This window comes from Rhincodon typus, chromosome 13 (genome assembly GCF_021869965.1).
Source record: "Rhincodon typus isolate 14 chromosome 13, sRhiTyp1.1, whole genome shotgun sequence".
NCBI lineage: Eukaryota > Metazoa > Chordata > Chondrichthyes > Orectolobiformes > Rhincodontidae > Rhincodon > Rhincodon typus.
The window spans coordinates 23,642,866-23,669,421 of record NC_063344.1 but is presented as its reverse complement, the minus strand read 5'-3'; the positions used below and the strand labels follow the sequence as shown (position 1 = coordinate 23,669,421).

At 38.9% G+C, this 26,556-nt stretch overlaps 1 protein-coding gene across 1 annotated transcript in view; it reads right to left on the bottom strand.

Annotated features, from left to right (window-relative positions):
• Positions 1–2,020: 2,020 nt before the first annotated feature.
• LOC109923085 (disks large homolog 1) overlaps positions 2,021–26,556 on the bottom strand; it is a 167,978-nt gene continuing 143,442 nt past the window's right edge. Inside the window, exons 14-18 of the mRNA XM_048604550.1 lie at positions 19,704–19,770; positions 14,613–14,712; positions 8,477–8,518; positions 3,745–3,795; positions 2,021–2,145 (exon numbers count right to left, since the gene is read on the bottom strand). Of these exons, the coding sequence (XP_048460507.1) occupies positions 2,021–2,145; positions 3,745–3,795; positions 8,477–8,518; positions 14,613–14,712; positions 19,704–19,770 (385 nt within the window). The remainder of the gene's footprint in view (positions 2,146–3,744; positions 3,796–8,476; positions 8,519–14,612; positions 14,713–19,703; positions 19,771–26,556) is intronic.

The window sequence follows — 26,556 nt, the reverse complement described above, 5'->3', positions numbered from 1 at the left end:
TGCAGGGCTGGATGAACACAGCAGGCCAAGCAGCATCATAGGAGCAGAGAGGCTGACGTTTCGGGCCTAGACCCTTCATCAGAAAAGGGGGAGGGGAAGGGGGTTTTGAAATAAATAGGGAGAGAGTGGGAGGCGGATAGAAGAGGGATAGAGGAGAGGATAGGTGGAGAGGAAACAAACAGGTCGAAGAGGCGGGGATGGGGCCAGGAAAGGTGAGTGTAGGTAGGGAGTTAGGAAGGGGATAGGTCAGTCCAGGGAGGACGGACAGGTCAAGGGGGCGGGATGAGGTTGGTCGGTAGGAGATGGAGGTGCGGCTTGGGGTGGGAGGAGGGGATAGGTGGGAGGAAGAACAGGTTAGGGAGGCAGGGACGAGTTGGACTGGTTTTGGGATGCGGTGGGGGGAGGGGAGATTTTGAAACTTGTGAAATCCACATTGATACCATTGGGTTGCAGGGTTCCCAAGCGGAATATGAGTTGCTGTTCCTGCAACCTTCGGGTGGCATCGTTGTGGCACTGCAGGAGGCCCAGGATGGACATGTCGTCTGAGGAATGGGAGGGGGAGTTGAAATGGTTCGCGACTGGGAGGTGCAGTTGTTTGTTGCGAACCGAGCGTAAGTGTTCTGCAAAGCGGTCCCCGAGTCTCCGCTTGGTTTCCCCAATGTAGAGGAAGCCACACCGGGTACAGCGGATGCAGTATACCACATTGGCAGATGTGCAGGTGAACATCTGCTTGATGTGGAAAGTCTTCTTGGGGCCTGGGATGGGGGTGAGGGAGGAGGTATGGGGGCAGGTGTAGCACTTCCTGCGGTTGCAGGGAAAAGTGCCGGGTGTGGTGGAGCTGGAGGGGAGTGTGGAGCGGACAAGGGAGTCACGGAGAGAGTTGTCCCTCCGGAAAGCAGATAAAGGTGGGGAGGGAAAGATGTCTTTGGTGGTGGGGTCGGATTGCAGATGGCGGAAGTGTCGGAGGATGATGCGTTGCATCCGGAGGTTGGTGGGGTGGTACGTGAGGACGAGGGGGATTCTTTTTTGGTTCTTATTGCGTGGACGGGGTGTGAGGGATGAGTTGCGGGAGATGTGGGAGACACGGTTGAGGGCGTTCTCGACCACTGAGGGGGGGAAGTTACGGTTCTTGAAAAAATACCAACTTCCCAGAAGACTGGCCATTAAACTATACTTCTCTGTTCCAGCAGATTTGTCCCCAAAGAGTGCTTTCAATTTATGAAAATTTTCAACAAAGCAAAGTACTTCATAGCACTCCAGAAGATGAAGGAAACCAAACACTGAGCAGAAATTTAGAGAAAATTTAGAGATGACAGTGAACGAAGAGGGTGAAGATGGACATTTTTCTAAATGAGAAAGATAAAGTAACCTAGATCACCTTGTAAAACAAGATTTCTCCAACTGGATACTCAGTAAAATAAGTTGTCGGTTTTAGCTACAAAATTCTAACAGCCACAGGATCCTATCATGTTTTAAGTTGCATTTCTGCTTGTTTGAGAATCTGAGGGAGTGAATAGGTTTTACAGAATAATTTCAGGGACAAGAGTGTTCGCCACAAGCTAGGCTGGAGAGGCTGAGATTGTTCTCCTTGGAGCAAAGGAAATTGAGGCGAGATTTGATAGGGGTGTACAAGATTATGCCAGGATTTGACAGGGTAGACAAAGAAAAGCCATTCCCAATAGCTGATCATAGAAGGACATAGATTTAAGATCTTGGGCAAGAGAGGTAGGGGAGGTGGAAGTGTGCAGTATGTGCTGATGGCTTGGAACACGCTGCCTATGAGAATGGAGGAATTCAAGACATTTTATAATTGCAAAAGAAAACGGTGTGGATATTTGAATGAAATAAACTTGTAAGGCGAGGGAACAGGACTTAAACTGCTCTCCAGAAAGTTGGCACCATTTCGATGAGCCAAACTCTCTCCTATTCTATAATGGAGTTCAAAGTTACAATTCCAGAGCTGGTGGCTATAATGGTCAAAGGCTCTGCTTTTAGTGGCGGAGCGCAAGAATGTGTGGAGTCAAAATACAGAGGCAAAGTAGAAGAAGAGGTCATCAGCTTGCCTGAAGTACTGGACAGGATTGCAATGATAGGGTAAAATGAGGTCACGTGCACAGATAAGAACAAGCTGAAAGCTGACACACCCTAGATTGGGCAAATGAGTAGATGCTCATAGATAAGTGAGACGTTGTACACAATAGACACAAATGTAAGAATTTTGGTCATTTTGAATTTGAGAGAGTAGAACTTGTGGAGCTGATGTAGGGTGTTGGAGAAACTGAGGTAACAAGGGTTTTTACTGGTAGTGGTGATAATGAAGGAGGCTGTAATGTGGTTTCAGTAATTTACAAGATTACGTTGTTTGAGAGAGCTCAGTTCAGGATCAAGCAGCATAGTGAAGATGATGTTATAGCATTTAGCTTTAGTGTGAGTTGGCAGCTAGGGGATAAAGTGCAATTGTGATTAGGGGAGAAGTGTCTAGGGAGAACAGAACAGAATTGTTTTGGTCTTCCCAATGTCGAGGAAGCCTTTGATCTGCCATGACTTGATGTTAAATGAACACTATTTGTGGAATCAAGGATGCTGGGAGAGAATTGAAGACTGGAAACTGATCCTATGCTTACAAATGATAAATGCAAAGGCTACTAAGGGCCCAAGGGCCAATTTTTTTCTGCACTTGAAAGGAGACTAAAAGCAATGGAGAAGTTATTGCAGCAAATTACTGGCTTTGTTGACAACGGCAAAATGGAATTATGTGCATTATGGGGGTGGTGGAAGTAAGACTCCGGGAGAGAAGTGGTGAAGGAGAATGGAATAATATAGAGAGAAAAGAGCAAAGGAATTTAGATAAACATATGTATAGAACCTTTTAAACCTTTGGCCATTTTGTCTCCACAATAGGTGACATTCTTTCCTTCACCTCCATATATCCAGCCTCTGTCTCATTGTAATCTTTTAAATCTACTCTTATCAATAGCAGTATTGGTGGTGCAGATCTGAACTTTCACACCTTATTACATCATAGGTTCCAGAAACATTGTTCCATACATCTGTCTTATGTAATCATTGTGCAGTTAGAAGCCTATTCAAGCTATTACTGGTGACTTGAGCTAGGTGGACTCAATGCTGGAATGGAAGTCAAACAAAAGGGGTTTGAACACGGTGTGAATTCTGGTCTTTTAATTTCAAGAAAGGATGAGAGGAAAGGAGCTTTCGTTCTGTCTAGCTGATCAAAAGATTAAGCTGATCAAGCGTGAACAATTCCCTGATCTGCTCTTGTATACAATGAAAGTGTGCGAGAGACTAAAAGTTGACAAGGAAGAAACTGTGGCTTTAACCAGAAGAGACCGTAGACTTGCTCCTCAGAAAATATAACCACCACACTATTTGTCAGCCGGTATACATAAAAGAGACTTGTGTTGTGCTATTTGATACGACTATCAAGGAGTAAGAGCAGATGGCACGTCTTCACTGACAAGAAGAAAGAAAATTGGACGACAAGTCATCTTGGAATAATGTTTTACTTCTCAAAAGGTGACCACAGGATAGTATTTATACAAACTGGCAGAGTGCCTTTGCATTTACGTCCAAAGCATTAGGGGAATGTTACGTGAAAACAGTGGAGACATTAGATGTAAAGAAAATAATATTTGTTCAAAAACTATACTGATTGGGTAGAAGAGAAAGAGACAGAAGTTACCTTATTTAATTTACTGTTACATACTTTAGTCAGTTTCCACTTACCCTCCTGCTGGCCAACAGGTTCATAGGAGAGAACATAGTCTTCTTGACCACCTATTCCAAAAAAAAAGACAATATTAAAGGCAACTTTTAAACAATAAAATAAAATAGCAGAAATGCAGTATTAAAATATTGTTTATGTGGCAGGGTACACTCATTCAACATGACAATGCATGACATTATTACAAAAACTGGATATTCCAATCTCTGTCTAAAAAGCAAACTTTTTCAAATCAGATATATTGTTCAAGTTATTTTATGTGACCAATTATTTAATTGACATTATGACAAGCGACTGTAGGTTCATGGTTTTTTTAATTAAAGCATTGATATAGAAAGGTTTCGTCATCATATCAGTTTTAGGAAGGACAGTATGTAAACTGTGCTTCCATCTTGCACTCCAGATTACACTTTAAAAAGATCTGTACACGCAAATATACTTAAAAAGTTGCGCACAATAGGGGAGAGGCATCATTTATGAATGCATATCAGTTGAGACAGTAATCTGAACTCTGGTTTATAAAAGATTCCAAATCTTAAGATTGTGCAGTTATAGGGCAGTGGTGTTGAACTCTGCGTCTAAAAGCAAGAAAACAATAAATGATAAATGATAAAATTAATCCTAAAAATATTTAGCATTCTGATTCAGACTCTGAGGTCTAGTTTTCTTGATACTGATACTGAATAAAATGAGTGAAAGTATAGGAAATTTTGATATGCTAATAAAGTCCAGTATATAGGATGCAATATTGCAATGATTAAGTGGTCTCTAGTGAGACTTCTTCTCTGTCCTTTATTAGTGAGCACTTGTCCAGTTTGAACAACTTGGATCCTTGCCAGAGTGTTCAAATGAAATGTGCACACTAATATTAAAAGCAAGAACATTAAAAAGGGTATGGTAGGGAGAATAATGGGGATTAAATTTGGCACCTGTTGCACATAAAGATGATGCCATAGGCCTGATTGTTTAAGCACCTGTTTCTATCCTGAATGATTTCAGTCTTTTCATGCCATTTTAACACAGAAAGGCATATACACCACAAAGTATAATTTAAAGCCAAAGTACAGACTATCCACTCCACAGTACTGAACAGTTGCACGTCAGCAAAGAACAAGACCAACACATTCGTGGTCAGCAGGTTAAAGCATGTCTTCATTTGGTATAGACGCCCGATACAATTCAAATTAACACTTCACCTGCCAATGAAGAGATTCTTGATTCAGTTGTGTGACCCTTTCTTACCTGTTCAAACATCCCTACAGTATAAACTGAAGTAGTAATATTATAGATCATAGCTGACAGGATTTGTTACTTTTACACTTTATTATCTGCATTTCATGATTTGCTCAAGCATTGTGGAAGAAAAAAATGGTCCTTTATTTTGTAGTTTGTTCCTATGAACAGGTTAGGGAAGGTGTAATGTAGGATTAGAGGCAAGGAAGTGCCTGTTTTCACCAGAAATAAGTGGATCTCTGGAATAGACTTGTAAGGTGCATATCAATTTGTTGAATTCTTTCAAATGAGAGATGTTTTGGGGGTAGGGAAGGGGAGGGACATTGCCTTGGATAAAATGCAGGTACTTCTTCAAATTTTTAAGACTAGAATGATCCCAATGCTAGTTTTGATCACGTAAGGGGTCAGAGAGGAATTTCCCAGGTTTTCCAATCCATACTTTCGGCTATCCCAGTGAGCTGCATTTTTCCAACAAATTTTGTTTCACCAAGATCACATGGTTTTTGGAAGGGTGAGGCCTGCACATAATCTGATACATCAAGGCATTATAATTTGTATGGGAAAGGCTGAATGGACCAGAGGATCTTTTTCCGTCATTCATTATTCGTATTATATTTCAGAATGTAACCGATCAGTGTAAAATGGCAGGTGAAGAGCTTTTACAGTTATTGCTTCAGTTAAAATAGTACATTCACAAAAAAGTTTATCAAAGAAACAGTAACTAAAAGTAGCAACTTTATACCCATGCAGCTTTTTAATTGAATAAATAGTTCCTGCTAAATTCTGCACACAAACATCTTTGCTGGTGTCGTGCTGTTTCTAAATTACAGTTGACAACAAACTGAGAATTTGTTGGCTCCACCGTACTAGAGTAAATGAGGAAAGATTGATCCCTTGGCATCACTGCATATTGACAAGATATGGAATCTCTGTGAAGTGCCCATTACATAATATATCATAAACATTTGAACCTTCTGACAGTATGTCTTTAAATACACGCTGCCTGGTTCCAATGTATTGTGCCAGACACTAGGCCAATGTAGTTCAATTTCCAAAGTCAAAGTCTTAGTTTCACGTGTTAAGGGGTATGGAAGGGTGGAGGAAAGAAAACAGATCATTGGGAAAATGAGCTGAGCTGTAGTATCATAGAATCCCTACAGTGTGGAAACAGGCCCTTTGGCCCACCAAGTCCACACCGAACCCCCTATAACCCACCTAATCTACACATCCCTGAACACTACGGGCAATTTAGCATGGCCAATCCACCTAACCTGCACATCTTTGGACTGTGGGAGGAAACCAGAGCACCCAGAGGAAACCCACACAGACACGGGGAGAATGCGCAAACTCCACACAGACAGTCGCCCGAGGCTGGAATCGAACCCAGGTCCCTGGCGCTGTGAGGCAGCCGTGCTAACCACTGTGCCACCGTGCCGCCCTCGTAGTTTTTAATAAAAAAAATCATGTCCAAGTTTTATTGAACTTGATTTCATTTCAGAACTAATTAACCAGGTGAATGTACAACCTTAACTGTTGTCAAGCGAAAGAGAATCTTTGTCAAAAATTACTCGAAACATTTAAGACAAAATTGAGAGCACAAGCAACTCATGCAAAAGCAGGGCTGATGAGAAACAATGTACATTTGAGGAGAAATATATAAACAGAACTGGCTGAAATTAACCTCTTGTTTCACCATACTCATCTGTAATCATGATTTCTGTTATGAAGGAAGAAAGGCAGAAGGAGAAAGGGAAGAAGTAAAATTTGCAGCACATTTTTCAAGTATTTAAGCGTATCAGTCCTGTTATCCATTGATCAGGTTGACATCTGACAAAACTAAATCAGTGATAGTCATTTCAGTGCTGGCTGCCCTTTCATGTCTGTGGCTCTTCAAATTTAATATCAACAATACTACACAGTTAAAAGGCAGCAATTCATATATGGCTAGTACCCTTACAGAAAAGGAGATGGTGATTAATTCAACAATTGGAAAAAGCTCTGACAGTTGGTGTTGAAGGCAGAACAAGATATTTTAATGGATTGTGAACAAACTTCTGCTTGCTTCATATCTTGAATGGTATATTCCTCCTATAAAAATGACATTTATCTCCAAAGTATGCATACATTCCATGTATAAAATATCCATTCTCCTGACTTGCATTTGTAGCCAACTCAATTGCAGTGAACTTATAAGTCAGTTGCATTTTCCATGATGTGGCACTCAAATATCTGAAGATACCAATTTTCCTTCCTTTGAGCAGTTATACCAAAACTAAGTTTTGCTTTAATGTACCTAATCAGATCACTGGATCATTGGTTAAGTAATTTCCTTTAGACTTCAACAGTCATTCAGAGCATTTGAGACATGGAAACTAGGAAAAGTAGAATACTTGGCCCTTTTTGGCCTGCTCCATCATTTAAAATGATCATGGCTGATTCTCCGTCGCAATGCCATATTCGCATTTAGATAAACATATGTATAGAACCTTTTAAACCTTTGGCCATTTTGTCTCCACAATAGGTGACATTCTTTCCTTCACCTCCATATATCCAGCCTCTGTCTCATTGTAATCTTTTACATCTACTCTTATCAATAGCAGTATTGGTGGTGCAGATCTGAACTTTCACACCTTATTACATCATAGGTTCCAGAAACATTGTTCCATACATCTGTCTTATGTAATCATTGTGCGTTCTTTTCCAGAAACACAAAATCATGGAATTTCCTACCCCTTGCAATCCTACTTGTCCAAAGGGACAGCTTTTAATGGAAAGCAAATACACAGATGCGTCAGTATCGAAGCTCCGTTGGCAAGGCAAGGAAATTCAAAGTTCAAAAATTGGAATTGGTCTATCCTAAATCAGAAATTGAGAAGTTTCCTCATGGAATTCCTTTCCAATAAGCTATGAGAGAAATAGTCTTTGAGCAGATCTTTTAACCACCACACCAGTTACCTAAATGTACATCAATCAAGACAAAATTTCTCTCAGACAGGAATTGTGCAAGTTAAATCACAATGACATATTTGAGAACAGGTTATTAATCTGCTCAATAATGAAATTGTGCATGTCATGGCTGAAACCTACAGGAGGAAGCAAATTTACAAAGATGACCGTGTCTACATGGGAAGGTTGGGTTAAGCATTGCCATTTAAAAGCAAAAAAAAACAAGAGTACGAAACAACTTCAAGGAGGTGGAATGTAGATTAACCCCCTCAAATAAATCTATCCAAAATTTCCAAACATAAAGTTTAAATTTCAGTGTAAATTCTGTTGTGAGTAGAACATGCATAGGAAGCGTCCAATCTATCTTTATTTAGAATGTCAAAAACTGCAAGGTAATATATACTAATCATATATGAATACCTTTCCCACTTTGCCTGAAGGTTACCAAGGACATGAAAACCATTAATCAGTTGGTAGCAGCACTGAAAGCTCTGCAAAGGAAATGTGGGAAGTCTAGTGTGAACGCAAAAGCAAACGGAACAAGAAACAACTTACGGTAACTACTTTCACTATCACTGGCATTAGAGGTTACATGCTCTGAAATCATAATAAAAGAAATATAAGCAACATAATCAAATGCAACATTTAAACACATATGATGGTTGATAAAATTATGCATTTCCAAAATATGTACAGCAATCATGGGGCTCGTGAAATGCATAATATTTGGATGATGTGATTACTGTGAACTGGGAAATGTGAGCTCTTAATTCTGAACAGCCCCAACATGTTTAACCACCCAATAGCAGCACGATAATCTAAAATGAACATTACAGTAGTAACAGATATATACAGTCTGCAAACCAGCATGCAATGCAATGTATACAGCTTGCTCCCACAATAAGTTGTCAATGTTGTCGTACCAAATACTGTAATGCAACAGTTCTGCTTAATTCAACATAAAACCATTAAAGGAAATTACCACCTTATTTTTAATCTACTTAGTGGTCATATAGAAATGACATGAGCAGTGCTTTCTACTCCTCTAACTAGGTTGAAAATGTGCTTGCCTTCAATTAATATTGTCCAGGAAAATCTCTCAATAAATCCATTAAAATGAAAACATTCACTTGAAAGTCTAAGAGATAAATCACAACTCAATACTGAATTTCGGTATGTTGGGTTCTGAAACATATTTTATTTATAACCCAATACCTCACCAGTCCTAAGCACATCTTAGGCCATAATTGTCAAAGGGCGTATTACGTATTGAACATTTTAGAATTTATTTTGAAGGACTCCTATGACTCAGCAGCAGCTAACAGGCAAACTGTTTGTCTTTATACTTAGGGTCAGACATAATAGGAGATAGGCAGTACAGCCAGAGCAGCAGTTTAGTTGTCATTCAGCTTAGCAGATAAAATATATTACTTTTATTTCTGCACCCATTGACCAAACCTGAAATACACACATTGTGGAAAAGAAACAGAAGTTTGTTTTTGTTTCTTAAACAAATGATTTAAGTATTTAATTGTATTTTTAAAAAACAAATTAAAATTCACTACCCACATGATTTGTGGACATATTTAGTTTATGCAAGTAACTGCCCCATATATACAGATTGGCTTTTACCACTTTTGCATATTAATCCAGAGACCCAGATAATGTTCTGGGGTCTTTATTTTATTCATTCGCGGGATGAGGGTGCCGCTGGCTAGGCAACATTTATTGCCCATCCCCAATTGCCTAGAGGGCAGTTAAGAGTCGACCACATTGCTGTGGGTCTGGAGTCACATGTAGGCTAGACTAGGTAAGGATGACAGTTTCCTTCCCTAAAGGACATTAGCGAGCCAGATGGGCTTTTCCGACTATCGACAATGGATTCATGGTAATCATTAGACTCTTAATTCCAGATATTTATTGAATTCAAATGCCACCATCTGCCGTGGCAGGATTTGAACCGGGTCCCCAGAATATTGTCTGGTCTCTAGATTAACAGTCCAGCAATAACACGACTCGGCCATCAACTCCTCTAAGCTAAAACTTCTACTACACTTTCACCAGGTTATAACTGTGGAGAATTAAGCTACATTTTTTCATTCTTTTGTGGGTTGTAGGTATCGCTGGCGAGTCCAACATTTATTGGCCTTAGTTACCCTCAAAAAAATGGTGGTGAGCTGACTTCTTGAAGTGCTGCAGTCCATTTGCTCTAGGCCCATTCACAATGCTGTTAGGAAGGGTAATTCAGGATTATGACCCCAGCATCACTGAAAGAGCGGGGACACATTTCCAAGTCAGGATGCAGGGTGGCTTGGAAGGGAACCTGCAGTTGGGAGGTGTTCCCATGTGTCTGCTGCCCTTATCCTTCTAGATGGTAGTGGTTATGGGTGAGAAAGGTACTTTCCAAAGAGTCTTGGTGAATTTCTGCAGTGCATCTTGTAGATGGTATACACTGCTTCTACTGAGCAACAGAGGTGGAGGGATTGTGGTGATTGTGAATGTGGTGAATGAAGTATGCTCCTTTGTTCTGGATGGTCTGAAGCTTCTTTAGTGTTGTTAGAGCTGCAGTCAGCCAGGCAAAGGTGGTGTATTCCATCACACTCCTGACCTGTGCCTTGTAGGCTTTGGGGAATCAGGTGGTAAGTTACTTGCTGCAAGATTTGCAGTGTCTGACCTGCTCTTATAGCTGCAGTATTTAGATTAGTAATCCAGTTCAGTTGCTGGTCAATAGTAGTCCCCAGGATCTCAAGAGCAGACACAGTAGGTAATACATCCCTCAAGTTTCAACTGACAGCATAAGTGATGCTGGCGACAATTCTGAACAAAGTAACAGGTTTAAAGCACTAAAAACCCCCACAGGAGAGAATTACATCTGGTTCATACAGACATTGGGTACCATTGTTAGTAACCATTTACAGCCAGCAATGGCAAGTAGATCATTATTTATCAATTTTGATTAGCCTGCCCATATAGACCTGCAATGCAATGTCAGTGTTGTTAAATCACATAGATCTTCTTTTGATATTTCATAAGGGAAAATAAGATGCAAGCAACTGACTGAATCAATCTTGTCCCTTTCCCAAACTGCATCATTGCTGACTTCCTTTCAACTTCCCAATTCTTTGGTATATTCTGTTTAGGACATCCATTACCACAGTCTCTGGTGGTCTCTCTTCTCCTTCCCTATTCCTGCAGTACTTTCTCATATCCATTATTTATCTCTTTACACTGGTTCCAGACTCTTGTTGCCATTTTCTATTTAATAAATGCAATATGCAGAAAGAAAAGAAAACTTGGAATTATATATTAATGATATAGATGAACAAACTGAGGGCATTCCAGCTAAGTTTGCAGATCATACAAAGATAGGTAGAGGGACAGGTAGTATTGAGGAGGCAAGGAGGGCTGCAGAAGAATTTAGACAGGTTAGGAGAATGGGCAAAGAAGTGGCAGATGGAATACAATGTGGGTAAGTGTGAGGTCATGCACTTTGGTAGGAAGAATAGAGGCATAGACTATTTTCTAAATGGGGAGAAAGTTCAGAAACCTGAAGCGCAAAGGGGTTTGGGAGTTTTAGTCCAGGATTCTCTTCAGGTAAACTCTCAGTCAGTAGTTAGGAAGGCAACTACAATGTTGGCATTTATTTCAAGAGGATTAGAATATAAAAGCAGGGGTGTGCTTCGAGGCTTTATAAAGCTCTGGTCAGACCACATTTAGAGTATTGTGAGCAATTTTGGGCCCCTTATCTCTAGGAAGGATGTACTGGCCCTTGACTTCTTTTCTCGAGGTATCAATTTAAAATGGCCAATAACCAAGTGCAAGTATTTTGACTCCAATAATTTGTGTTCCTGACAATTTTGAATTTATAGACAAGTCACCTACATCAACAGGATGGGAACTTACACCCACGCTGAATTGTTCTCCAGTAACATACATGCTCGGACACTTTCAAGTAAGGGCTATGAGATAGCAAGTTCACTGACAGATATTTTCCTTACTCTTAGTCCAGATAGAGGTCAGTTGTAGCAAATCACCTCATTTGACATCAGCAATTTGACCTTCCTTAACTATGCAGTTTAACTATGCAGTTCAACAACACAAAGTCGATGTACTTATCCATAGATTCAGTGTAGAAAGGCAGACTTTGTTATCTGTATTTAAGAAGGCTTTTTCCTTAAAAAGTCATATTCATTCTGACACCAAATACAACATGAAGTTCCTTTTGGAGCAGGGAATGTTGGGATTGACACACTTGGACAATTCTTAGAGACAGAATTAGCGATAGATAATGGGATCAGATAATTATTCTTTAAGCTAATAATAAATTAAGCTGTCATGACTGATAAAGCTTTGAAATGGAATGCTTTTATTTCGACCACAAAAGCTTGTTCTCAAGATTTACTTTTGTTTGACTAAGAGGGGCACAATGCCTGTAAATAAAGCTTTCAGAAATAACATTACAGCACTTCTGTGTCCCCCATGTGGGACAATATTCAGCTAAACCGTGACTGCTCCCCAAATGCATAGCACAGAACTAAGTTAGTTAAGTATGCTTGCAGGTGCAATGTTTTGACACAAAAGTGCCCAAGTTTCTTTTTTGAAAAAAAATACATAAGTACCTAAATCTTCACAGCCTTACCTCAAACACAGAGAGATGTTAACCAGATTAAGGGCCCCATTCAATCAAATATCATTATCAATGATGGAAAGCTAATTATTAATGCTAATCATTAAGTAAAACCTAAATAGCTATGTGTATAATCTTAATATCAGTTAATAGGTAAAACAAAAAACTTACCTGACAGCAAGGGGAACATATTGAATTTGAATAGAAAGATAAACCCAGATGATAAAAATCCAACCATTTATATTTCTAATAAAACAGTTACAAAAGCAAAGTAATCCTCAAGTCATCTTCCTGGAAGATTTTTGCACAGAACTATTAGCTGACAGCTGTAAGGAATGTAATGATACACATGGGCAGAACTTAATAAAATTGAAATATGTTTTCTTACCTTCTTTTCTCAGATTTGCAAGCATTTTTTTTATATCTATCTGAATGAACCAGAGCCCTCAAGTATACTTCAAGGAAGTGATCAACATATTAGGAGATAAGTGAAGGCGTTCGGAAGAAAGAATCATACCAAACTGGAAATGTTAACTCTTCTTTCTCTGTCCACAGATGCTGCTAGACCTTCTGAACTTCTCCAGCATTCTCCGAGTTTCTTTCAGATTTCCAGCATCCAGTATTTTGCTTTTATTTAGTGGAAGGTAACTTGGGCGGCACTGAAATGGCTCTGAATCAGAGTCCTTCCCCTTTTCAATCTCTGGCAGAGATTTTGATCTGTCTGCACAAAGGTGCAGATGGAGTTGAGGTCAAGCAATTTTACCAGGGCAGGACAAAGAAATGTTACAATCAAATCTCTACCAGTCATCAACAAGGCTGATAGCAGTGTGCTTACCTTAAAAACATGGTACTGGATTGAGGGGTGGTGGGAGGGTGAGAGTATTGAAGGGAGGACAACTAGGGGCCGTGAAATCTTGCAGAAAAGCAACAGAATCAGTCATGTACCTAACTGAAGAACCAATAGGATTTGATTTCCTGGCATTTTAATGTCAGTCTTCATTCCTGTTTCATGACAGCGAAATACAATTCCTGTCAAGTAACTATTCATATTTTCTTTGTTTGGGAAATAAGACACAGACACCATCACCACAACACCCCTTGACCCAAGCGAGGTTTATCAGCTTCAGTAAACTAAAAGACTTTGATTTAATATCATCTTTCCTCCAGTTCACAGTATAGTGATTGCACTGATGTTGTTATGTAAAATAAAAATGGAATCATTTGCAATGGTCTCCAGCTACTTCCTATGTTAACATTTAATATTTGATCTTTCAGCACCAGTTGAATACTGAACTAATATTTCAGTGTAAGCTGGCATGTTTACTTACAAATGCAAATCAGAGAAATGACTCAGCCACAAACAGATGTAAGAAACTTCAGATTTCATTTACATGGTTACAAATTTACACAAGGGCCACATTTCAGTTACATTTTCCTAGTCATCGCATTTTAAAAATTGATCTAAAAGGTTCACATAGGAAATACTGCCAGAGATTTTAAAACCTGCTTTTGCATGGTAATGATTAAAAAAGTAAAAATAAGGATGAGAAACCAATAACCATGAACCTCCCTCATGCCAGCAGAAACCTACAAACCATTACAGAAAGCAACATAAATTAGCTTAGAAAACAGATGGAGGTAAATGTGAATGGAGAGGATTTTCCGGCACTTACTCAGGCCTTTTGTTCCCATAACGTCGTCGCCTAACCCGGGGATCTCCTGTTGAGTAGTCCCCAGACAGCAAGCAATAAGAAAAAAAAACAGTCACAGAAAACACAGTCAGTGGCACATTACATGATTACTACCATGACAGGCAGTTTTGTGTGAACGTAACTGGTTTGGATGTTTCTCAACCAAGGATCAAACCATAAAACCTCTGTATATCGATACATTAAAAGTTGAAACTTGCAAAAATAGCTGACTTGGAACAGACACACCAATTTGTTAAGAATAAAGAGAGGGACCAGTTGTATTCAGCAAAAACATGTTGCCATGGTAACACAGTAAAGGTCCCTACTTGGAGATTGACCTTCTCTGCAGGTATAGCTAGTTGCAGCTACTTACGTTCAAGATCACTGGTTTCCTGCTCACTCTGCTCCTTGTTCTTGTAGAAGGTAAATTTTCGGGAAAAGATGTTCTTTTTACGCTTGTCATTGAATGACTGCTGAGGAAGAGAAGGAGTGGCAAAAAAAGGGGTGTCTAATGTCCACGTGATTAATGCCCGACCCTAGAAACACATGAAAACTGACTCGGGCCACCACCCTTTTGCATTTTTTCAGTATAAATTTTGTTTTAATGCTAACTTTGTTCATGAGATGATGGCGCACAGAATGTATCCTGCTCTTTCAGCAAATCTCATTCAGACTGTGCTGAAAATTTGTAAAATGAAATCCAGAGCAACTTCCAAGATATTTAGTGAAATATTTTCTATTTAAATAGAGCATTTGAGCTGTGCTGCCAATCAAATCTTTTAAGACTAGACAGAAATGTGCTGGCTTTAGAGTCACTTCCACAAGAGTAAGATCGGCCAAGTTTCACATCTGAGATAAATAAATAAAAATAGAAAAATTGATCAAGATGGATATGAAAAAAGTTGGCAATAGTAGGGATTTTAAAAATAATCTTTTTCAAGAAATAAAGACAAAACTTTCTAGAAACAAGACAAACAAAGATGGATTTAAATGAACAGTGCTCAATTTTGAAGACGAGGGAAGGATGTAGCTGTTTGCGTGCTATCTTCAAATTTAAATTCTTGGTTATTAATCAATTTTAATATTGATTGTTGCCAACTTTCAGCAGGAAGTCCATTGATTGAATCCACAACTAATGTAGCACAATGAGAGCTAGTGATCAAGGTGCATAAAAAAATCCAATTTCTCAAGAATTTCAGGTGAATCTAAAAATGAGAGGTTCTCTCATTCCACATCAGAAGAGGTACATCAGTGGTTATCAAGTTACTCCCAAAAAGATGATTAAAAGTACAACTTATTCCAAAATATTGCTGGTCATGCTTATTTAGACATTTCGGGAGATTGAAAGAAACAGGAGATTCTAAAGCAAATTTAACAGAACCGGAAATGAGGCCAGTTGGTACATACAAAAGATGATAGTGAATGAGAAAGCAGGTGTGTATGTTCTGCTCCTGATTTGTATACTGATATGAGAGTGCCTAAGAGTATAAGTAACAAAAATTGTGAGCTTTAAGGGCAGCACGGTGGTTCAGTGGTTAGCACTGCTGCCTCACAGTGCCACGGGCCTGGGTTCGATTCTACCCTCGGGCAACTGTCTGTATGGAGTTTGCGCATTCTCCCCGTGTCTGCATGGGTTTCCTCTGTGTGCTCTGGTTTCCTCTCACAGTTCAAAGATGTGAAGGCTAGGTGGATTGGCTATGCTAAAATGCCCGTTGTGTTCAGGGATGTGTAGATTAGATGGGATGTTCTGAGAGTCGGTGTGGACTTGTTGGGCCGAAGGACCTGTTACCACACTGTAAGGGTTTTAAGAAATTCTAAGAAATTAGCAATTTATTGAGCAAGACTGTTGGCTCTAAAGATGAGTTTTAAACATAGGGCAAAAAATGATTAAGATGTGTACTAAAGTTGCGTAGTTATATATAGTTTACTAATAGCTACAGGTATTAATATTGGTGTGACTGTCTTCATTGCTCAAAACACAGGTGATTTCCCCAATAATTTATGATTTTGAAAAACATCAAATGTGTAAACTGAAAGTAATCTCCATTTGGATCCAAGGTAACAAATTTTAAATTCATTCATTTTACATCTAGGATTAATAAAATGCTGGAACTGGTCTGCAAATTATTGAAACCAAAATGAGGGACAGTAATGCCCATCAAGTTAAATCTAAAAAATAGCATCAGGTGTCTGACCACGGCCAACGCCCAAAACCAGAGAGAAATTGGATTTTGAGATGTAAAAGTCATTTTATTTCAAAAAAATAATCAGCATGCAGAGCGTGCTAAAGCCTGGCATCTCTGAAGCCATGCCAAAGTTTAAATGTGGCTAATTAAGACAGCCCTGTGGGATGCAGATCTTCATCAATGGCAAGCGTAGTTTTCCTCATTCCTTTAGCTACATGCATTTTCTGCACACGTTAGTACACAATTGTTCCAACTGGATATACACACTAAACCACTAAAATTGTTTTCCATTTTAGCAGGAAATACTAGTATAAGGCATTTATTAAAAATCTACAGCAACTTGAAGAACAGTGTAGAACATGCTGTTAAACTATGGTTCGCTCCCAGCTCAACATTTCTGAAGAACAGTAGTTTAGATTTCTGCAGAGATCTAAAGAAACATCTGACATTCTAAATATTTATATATCAAGTAGTATAATTTAAAAATGATTTACCTTATAACTTTTAGATTATGGGTAAGCAAAAGATTTTTTATCTGTACTGTAAGTCCTTGCCCCAAAGTAGCAGCTAACTGAAAGAGCCTCACCCTTTTCCCTATGCATATCCCCAAGTTACAAGTAGCAATGAAAATCTGCGGTCATCTCTCCAAACATTAGGATGGTTACGCTTTTACCTCTGGTGGTCAGCTTAAAAAAAAATGTAAACACGTTTGCTACTCAGATTCCATTGCAGAAAGAGCTTTCTGGCTTTCAGAATGAATTCTCACCAAGAGTTTCCATGTCCAGCAGAGATCAACTGCTTTAGGAAGGTATTCCTAACAGCTACAGCTATATATTTTGATTTTTTGACCTTTTGAAAAATTGCTTCTATACATCATTTCAAAATGTATTTAATGTTAGCTAACTCTGCATAGATGTGTATTATATATATATATAGCTCTGAATTAGTGTATTTTGGTGAATTTTAAAAATCAGAATTTTAAAAATCAGAATTGCCTTACCCATAATCTAATGATAATAATGAACATTTAAGGATGTGCACTTATCTTGGTTTCAGTCCTAACCGCTAACTTACTCTCACCATTAACGTGTCTGTAATATGCTCAGAACGCAAGATAAATGCACCATCACTATTTATTAATACCCAGTTTTAAAGAAACAATCGTACTTGAGCAACACACACATTACAGGAACAGTCTATCCTTTAAAACTTTTACTTTTCCAATTCAATTATCACAGAATCTGTTTCAGCAACCAATCAAGAAACATTTAATCTAATCTGTCATTCATGGCTTGGTGGACAGCACACAGTTCAAATTCATTAGATTATAGGCTCGAGTTCCACCCCAGTATTCAAGCACAACAATCTAAGTTGAAAGTCCAATGCAGTATTGAGGGAATGCTGCATTGTTAGAGGGACCATCTTATAGATGAGATGTCAAGCGACCTCATCTTCCCTCCCAGGTGGCTGTAAAAGGTCCCACGGCATTATTTTGAAAAGCAGCAGTGGAGTTATCTCCAATGTCTTGGCCAACATTTATCACCAGTTGACTAGATTTTTTTTAACATTGCTGTTTGTGGGAGCTTGCTGTGCACAAATTAGCAGCTACGTTTCTTAGATTATGACAGGGAATATGCCTCAAAAGGTACTTAATTGTTTTTAAATACTTTAGATTATCTGGTCATCAGGAAAGATGCTATATAAATGCAAGTGTATCTTTTTAGAAGTCTACAACATATAAAGCAAGAGTTTGGTTTTATTGTGGCACTGTCATGCTGAGATGTGTATGGGAGAATGTTACTATATTAGGACAGTGAAGAGAAACAAGTAATGCACACAATTATGAAAATGGAAGGTTCAACTACTGTCGGGAATCAGATGTATTGTTAAAACAGCACCATGGGGGATTCGAGGATCGATGGTAAGTACCAAACAAATGTTAGGAGAAAATTTCACCCGATCCCAATTCTAATCCCTCTTCAGTTAGATAAACACCTTGTACTAGTATAAGGCAACATTTAGCAGTTTTGATTTTTGGTGGATTCTTCCTCTCACGCCTTTCCAAATCCAACTACCTGACTGCAAAAAGGATAATTGAAGTGCTAATGCAGAGACTGCAGTAAAACACTTCTTTAATATTTAAAAACTTATGTCGAACTGAAGAATCTTGGGCTAGGCTCTTAAAATGTTTAAAATTTAACAAGAGGATCACAGATCTAATTTTCACATCTGTTTATAAAACCTTGCACATATCTTTAGTTTGGTGTGGAGTCGTTATAGAATTTCTCAAATTTACATGTATTTTGTGATATTTACAATTTGTTATAAATGCTAATAAAGTAAGTTGATTAGGGCATACAGTAGAATTAGTATTTGTTAGGTCTTGTGACATAGTGGCTGTGTCCCTGTCTCAAGTCCACAAGATCCTGGTTCCAGTCCCAGATGTTTCAGATGGGTCATACCATGACTGACCAGGTTGATTAAAAATAATTAGCATTAGTGCTTTGTATGAGTGAGTGGCAAGGTGATCAGCAATTCAGCCATTATCCTTTAATGTTCATTCAAGAGGATATTTGGATTACGAGACTAAATCACTTGTTGTATTAGAATAATACCACAAGATACTTTTGCTGTTAACTATGGTGGTGCAGTGATAGGATTCCTTCCTCTGAGCCAGAAGCCCCAGGTTTCAGGCCCAGCTGCTCCAGAATTGGTGCCATAACATCTCTGAACAGGGTGACTTAAAAACACATACTTCGGCAGATAAATAGCCAAGTACTTTAACGCACCACCCCCCACTCCGCCCCCACTCCATGCACAGGCTTGACTTATGTATTGAAGTCACCTGCAAAACCTTAGCACTCAAGTGCTGCAGAATTGTAATGCTAAGCTTTTTGCTGGAACTCGATACAACTTGCACTTATGTAGCATCGTTATCACAGACAATTACCCCAAGATGCTCAAACTACACCATTTTATACAATAAGCTAACTGAATTGAGGAAAAAACTATCTTGTGTAAAATATATCCATAAATCAATTTCAAATTGGAAGGAATGAATATTTACTGGGCAAACCTCCCAGCTTTTCTCAGTTCAGAAGTGTAATTTGCTATATACAGTGAAACAATTCAATAGGTGAGACCTGTTTTTAAAAAGTTTCAAAAAATATTAGGTAATCATAATCAAAGATAGACTTTCAGATCCTTGTAATGAGTGTAAGCGCTCTTACATGCAGAGAAGACAGACATAATAATAATTATTCTCCCAATACACTTACCCCTTTATCTCTTGATTTTGAATTGAATTTCACCGTCTTTAACCTGGCTCGTTCTTTCTTCTCAACTCTTGGGAGCAAAATAACAAAACCAAAAATTTACGATGGAACAGTATATGTTCAAGTACTTATAAAACACCCAATTAGTAGCATTTTTAAACTGAAGCCCATGTTCTCACTACTGCCCAATTAATGCAGCTGTGTTTCTAACAATACTGTCAAGAGAGGCATCTAAGAAAATAACCTTATTACAGTCGAACAGTCTCAAAGCTCTACAGCCTAGTCACTACGTATAACATGGCAATGGCAGTAAAATCTGATTCACTTACCATTTTAGTTAAACATATCTGAAACATACCGGTGGATAACTAGGCACTGTTTATATATATATATTCATATCAGACATTGAGTTGCCAACACAGAATTTGCTGCTATGAGACACACTAAATGGTAGCTGAGCATACCATATAAAAATAAAACCCAACAACAGTCATGTTACAGCTGCCCTTCCACATCAACTTCCATCAATTTATGAAGGCTACAATGAGGTCACTTCTTTCTAGTGACCTGGATAGCTGTGGATCATTGGGAAGGACATGCAGAAATTGGGGAAAGTGAAAATGAATGTTCAAAAAGATGAATATATACCATGCAAATGTTGTGTTCTCGATTTTTCTACACCTACTTCAAATGGAAGACAGAAAATATTACCATTGAATTTTCCCGTAAGTTATCTGAGTTGATACTATCGCTGCAATTTCTTCTGTGACGGCAGAAACTACTTTTATAGTATTATCTGAAACTTGTCATAAAAAAATTCAATTCAGCCATTTCATTCTGCTCAGACTACACACAGTATTTGTATTCATCATCCATTAGACTTTGAACCAACTCCATACCTCATCTGATATAACAGTGTGGAGGAACACAGCAGGCCAGGCAGCAGAGGAGCAGGAAAGTTGACGTTTTGGGTCGGGACCCTTCCCTTGAGAAACCTCATCTGTTTGTTTCGAAAACTTTCACAAAATCAGTAATTCACTATCACATCCTCGACATTTTCAAAGAAGCAACATTCTTTACACTAGGATTCCAATGGTGAAATAGTGAATCCTGAATGGCATTTACTTCAAGGGTTTCTTAATTTGCACTCATAACTTGTCATTTCCATTCTTATTAAGGGCCCCAATATCCATTAATTTGTTCCTTAACTTCAAAATTTTGCAGAATAGTGCATCTCCTTTCACTTTGAGAACCATTTTGACTCCTTTCCATGTTCGTAATGTTTTCAAGGTTGTGTGAAATCAGATCAAGGTCAGATTTCAGGTTATTTTCCCAAAGGACAGCAAACATCAGGAGCTCGATTTTGTCTTATGCATAGATACCAATTCAACAAATTTCTTTAAATGAGTGTTATACATATTTATGGCTGGAATGGATATCGCCCCTTATAAAAGGGCTAGTACTGCAGAGAACTTATGGCTGGAGTGACCTCCTAGAAAAGTTTTGATTGCTTCAATGGGTTGAAGATGAATTTCCCAGATGCCTTTGCCCCAAAAAAGATCACTTAGTTTTTAGGAGAGGTGGAATGTATTTACTGTTATACAGAAAGTATTAGAATTGTATCACTCAGACTGATGGGTACACCTCTAAACGCAAAAGGTTAATCCACTACTCGGTGCATATTTTGAGCTGTTTGTACTTTGAACCACATAAGGTAGAACTTTATACACAAGCCGGGTAAAAATGATAACTGATTATGCTGAACTGGGCTGAGGGACATTTCACCTGCTTGATGAATTAACAAAAACATAAACTCTATAGTAGACTATCACAGAAGTACAACTTTTTAGATTGAACAGAAGTACACGCAACTTAGATAATTCCCACTAGAAACAGGTGATAAGTTTAAATAAATCTGAGTATAGGTCACTCTTAGATGTGATTATGAGTGAGACAGCTAGTGGGATCCAGGAGGCAGCATTTCAGAAGCCTCAGACCTTGTCTTTGTCCAACAGATTTGAGATTCTTGCTTTCTGTGTGGACAGGTACTGAAAGGAGGTTGAATAAGCTGATCATATTCAAGCGAAGGAGAAAGGAGAAATGTAGGCATAATCCAGGATAGTAAAGTTAGGGGAATAGACGCTGTTCTCTGTAACCAGGATCCAGTGTCCTGAAGGGTATGTTGTCCACCTGGTGCCAAGGTTAAGGATATTTTATATGGGTGCATTGGAACTTGGACTGGAAGGGGAAAGATCAGTTGCTATAGCCTATTAGGTACCAATGATACAGACAGAACCAGGAAAGAGGTCTACTGAGGGAATGCAAGCAGCTAGTTGCTAAATTGAAATGCAGAGGTAATAAATCTCCAGATTACTACCTGAGACATGAGCTAATTAAATCAGGGTTAACAAGATCAAATGCATGGTGCAAAGATTGGCATGGGAGAAATGGGTTTGAAATCCAGCAGTGGGGAAAGAGAGAGCTATTCTGTTGGGACAGGCTCCACTTGAGTCATGCTGGGATCAGAGTGCTGGCAAATTGCATAACTAGGGCTACAGGTTGGGATTTAGACTAAATATTTCAGGATTGGGAGATGAGGGTGTGTACTGTTTCATGGAAAGCTTAAAAATCAATCTGTAAACAGAAGATAGGAGTGCAAGTTAGTGATGGGGCTGATTGCTACCAAAAAATGAAAGCAAGGACCAAAATATACGAACGTCATATTGCATACAAGAGTAGGCAGAATTGAAAATAGGTCAAACTTAAAGCCTTTGCATCTGAATGCATGTAGCATTTGCAATAAAATTATTGAGTAGCACAGAGACAAATGGGTGAGATTTGTGATTACTGAGATGTGGTTACAGGAAGACCAGATCTGGGAGCTGAAAATGCAAGGGTACTCAGTGTTTTTCAAGGATACACAGAAAAGAAAAGAAGGTGGTGTAGCTGTGTCAGCAAAAGAAGCAATCAGTTCTGTGGTGAGAAATGACTTTGGTGACAGATTAGGATGTATTCTCAGTCTGGGTAGAATTAAGAAATAGCAAGGGGAAGAGGTCCCTAGTGGGAGTAATCTATGGGTGCCCTAACAGCAGTACCACAGTAGGACACAGTATAAACCAGGAAATACTGGGGGCTTGTGAGAAAGGTTGACAGTGATTGTGCGTGATTTTAACATGCATATAGACTGGATTAATCAAACTGGTAAGGGCAGCTTCATAGTTAATAGAATGCATTAGAGATTGTTTCTTAGAACAATGATATAGGGGTGCAGGCTAGTTTGGATTTAGTATTGTGTAATGAGATGGCATCAATTGACGGTCTCATAGAAAAGGATCCTCTCAGGAAGAGTGATCATAGCATGCCGGAATTTGAAATTCATTTTGACGATAAGAAACTCGAGTCCTACACTAATGTTCTAGTGTTAAACGAAGGTAATTTCGTGGGCATGAGGACAGGTTTGGGTCTAGTGGACTGGGCAGAAAGAACAGCTGATGAATAGTGGCAGACATTTAAGGAGATATTCAATTTCTCCCAACTAAAAAAAAATTCAAACAGGAAGAAAGATTTTGAGAGAGGAAAAGAGCAATCATAGCTAAGCAAGGAAGCTAAAGATAAACTAAAGGGAAAAACTAAGACATACTATATTGCTAAGGCTAGTAGCAAGCTGGAGGATTGGGAAACTTTTAAAAGATCAACAAAGGGTTACTAAAAAAACGTAATAAAAAGAAGAAAGGTTAATTATGAAAGAAGACTAGCAGAAAACTTTATCAACTCATAAAAAGGAACAGAATAGCTAAAGCGAATGCTGGTCCCATTAGAGGATGACACAGAGGTGTTAATATTGGGGAACTCCGAAATGGCAGAGACACAATCAACATTTTATCTTTTTTTTAAAAAAAAGGTGGAGGGTACTGAAGCCATCCCAATAGTAACAGGGCACGCAGTGGTTATAGAAAAGGAAGAATTTAAAACAATTGTCAACAATAGGAAAAAAGACCTGAATTAACTATTGGGATTAAAGACAGACAATTTCTCTCGATCCGATGGCCTACATCTAAGACTCTTAAAGTCAAGCTAAATAATTAAATAGATAAGTATGAAAGCAAATGTTATGAAGTGGAGGTCGACCCTCACCCTTGCAACTGATCAGTAAAATTGAAACACCTAGAGAAGCTCACCTCGCCTCAATCTGTTAAAGGAGGTGTGAAAAGTGGTATAATCTACCTCCAACACCCTTAAATGAAATGAACTCCCGACAGTCACTCTATAATCAACAAGTAGCAATGTACTTATCTAACTCTAAACACTGAGCAAATTAACAGAACTACGAACAAATCGAACAATTCTCCCTTAGCTACTAAATAGTCCCGAAGAACACAAAATTCTAAAGGTACGTAGTTCCAATAGAAAGAAGTTCCACTTACATATAAAAAAAATTAAAAATTAATTAAAGCTTAATCTCTCCAAATTACAGTCAGGATAAATCTTCCTGAATGTTCTTTGCCTTCTCCGCTATCCTCCAGTTAGGAATGCCTTCCTCCATTGAATTCCTGTGTCAAGAATATTAGCTAAGGGTGCCGTAATACTTTTATTTTGATGGTGCTTACTCAGATATTAGAGATTTCTGAGAGAGCCAATGATTTTCTCTTTCTTTAGAGCTGATGGCTGTCGAGAGCTGTTCTTTTAACAGATGGCTCTCACCCCGATTTTCCAAATCGCCACCACGTTCTCAGGCAGTGCATTTTGGATTCTAGTCAGTGTCTGATTTGGCCTCTTGTGATCTTTGGTTCTTTTGCCAATCACCAAATTGGAACAGTGTCTACCTAGGCCTGTCATGATTTTGAACATGTGCATCATATCTTGTCTCAAACTTCTCTTTTCGCTTCAAAAAGGAGAAAATCCTAGCTTCTCTAATTTATCCACACAACTGAAGTCCTCATCCCTGGAACCATTCTTGTAAATCTTTTCTGCACAGTCTTTAAAGGTCTTTATATTATCGGCTGTGTAAATCTCAGAGGTTCGTTTGTGGCAATGGCTTCCAGAAGCAGAGGCTAATGTGTCATCATGCCAGGTGTGTGCTGATACCCCAAGCAGTATGTGCAGCTTAGTGGGAACACTGTTTGCCCTGTGTCCACCCATTCCACCAACATGCCTATGCCATCATAACGTCTATCACCATTTTCTTCACTGTCCATAACATTTCCAATTTTTGTATCAGCTACAAATTTCCTCAGCATTATCTGATATATCTGATGCAGTCCTGGTGATATACTAACTTTAAGCACATCAAGTGCGGGCAACACAATGGCTCAGTGGTTAGCGTTGCTGCCTCAGAGCGCCAGGGACCCAGATTCGATTCTGGCCTTGGGTGACTATCTTTGTTGAGTTTGGACCTTCTTCCTGTGTCTGTTTGTTTCCTCCAGGTGATCCGGTTTCCTCTCACAGTCCAAAGATGTGCAGGTTAGGCAGATTGGCCATGCTAAATTGTCCCGTAGTACCCAGGGATGTGCAGGCTAGGTGGATTAGCCCTGGTGAAAATGCAAAGTTATGGGGAGAGGTAGGGGGCTGGGTCTGGGTCAATCCTCTTTGGCGGGTCGATGCAGATTCAATGGGCCAAATGTCCTCTTTATGCACTGCAGGGTTTCTACGATTCTAAGTTTCTCTATATTTCCTCAAAATGCAGCATTTATGACAATACAGCACTCCTTCTGAACAACACTGGATCAGCAGTCAAGATCATGTGCTTGTCCTGTTGTGAGGAATGGGGCCGTGGCCATCTAATCCACTGATGCAAAGTAAGATTAAAACACAGGAGCAGAAATAGGCCATTCAACCTCGAGCCTGTTCCGTCATTCTAGATTATGGCTAACCATCTACCTTAGCTCCATTTTCTGCACTCTCCCCATATCCAAGACAGTAATCAAAAACTGAAAGAACTCTGGATGCTGGAAATCAGAAGCAAGAATTGAATTGCTGGAAAATCTCAGCAGATCTGGCAGCATCTGCGGAAAGAAAGCAGAGTCAATGTCTCGGGTCTAGTGACCCTTCTTCAGAACAGGTCACTGGCCTGAAAGGTTAACTCTGCTTTCTCTCAACAGATGCTGCCAGATCTGCTGATTTTCCAGCAGTTTCTCCTTCTGTTTCCAATGGGGTCATCCTGCCTAGTATAAATACAACATTATAACTGGTAATTTCTGGCTTGCAAAAGCAAGAATGAAGCAACTTTGCTGTTCCCTGCCTCCACCAACATCATATTCTATTTAAACTACAGCTACAGCTGCAGCTGCTTGATTGAAATATTCTTCCAATTTAAATCTTAGAAAATCAATTCATGGTAAAAACATTTGATTGTTTTATTTTGTAACTATTTATAGAGCACATAGATAAAATAGGAAAAGTAATTGATTTCTGCATTGGGCTAATGAAGCCTAAAGAAAATGCCATAAAATGCTAGATGCACAATCTCAGTTTGAATCTCTAATACTCTGAATACAATCAACTTTATTTGACAAAGCAAAGAAAAATGTTCCTAAGTATGAATATATGTTTGTCATTGTGAAACAGGTCACAAATAGTAATCACGTTCCATATTCTATTACAAATTAGTGAGGACAGTGATTGCCTTTATTTGGTTTTGACATTGATTTATAATTAGTTTTAGGAAATTAGAAATTCCTGCAGGGTTATTCTCAGAAGATGTAACACATTACATTCATTGCATCCAATTGAGTCATTGGCTGTTGATAAAGGACAATATTAAGCAAATGGTATAATGCATTTAATGTGCATTGTTCCACATCATCCACATCCAAACTTCATCCTGTTACAGTCAGCTAGAGTATACTGAACATTCAAA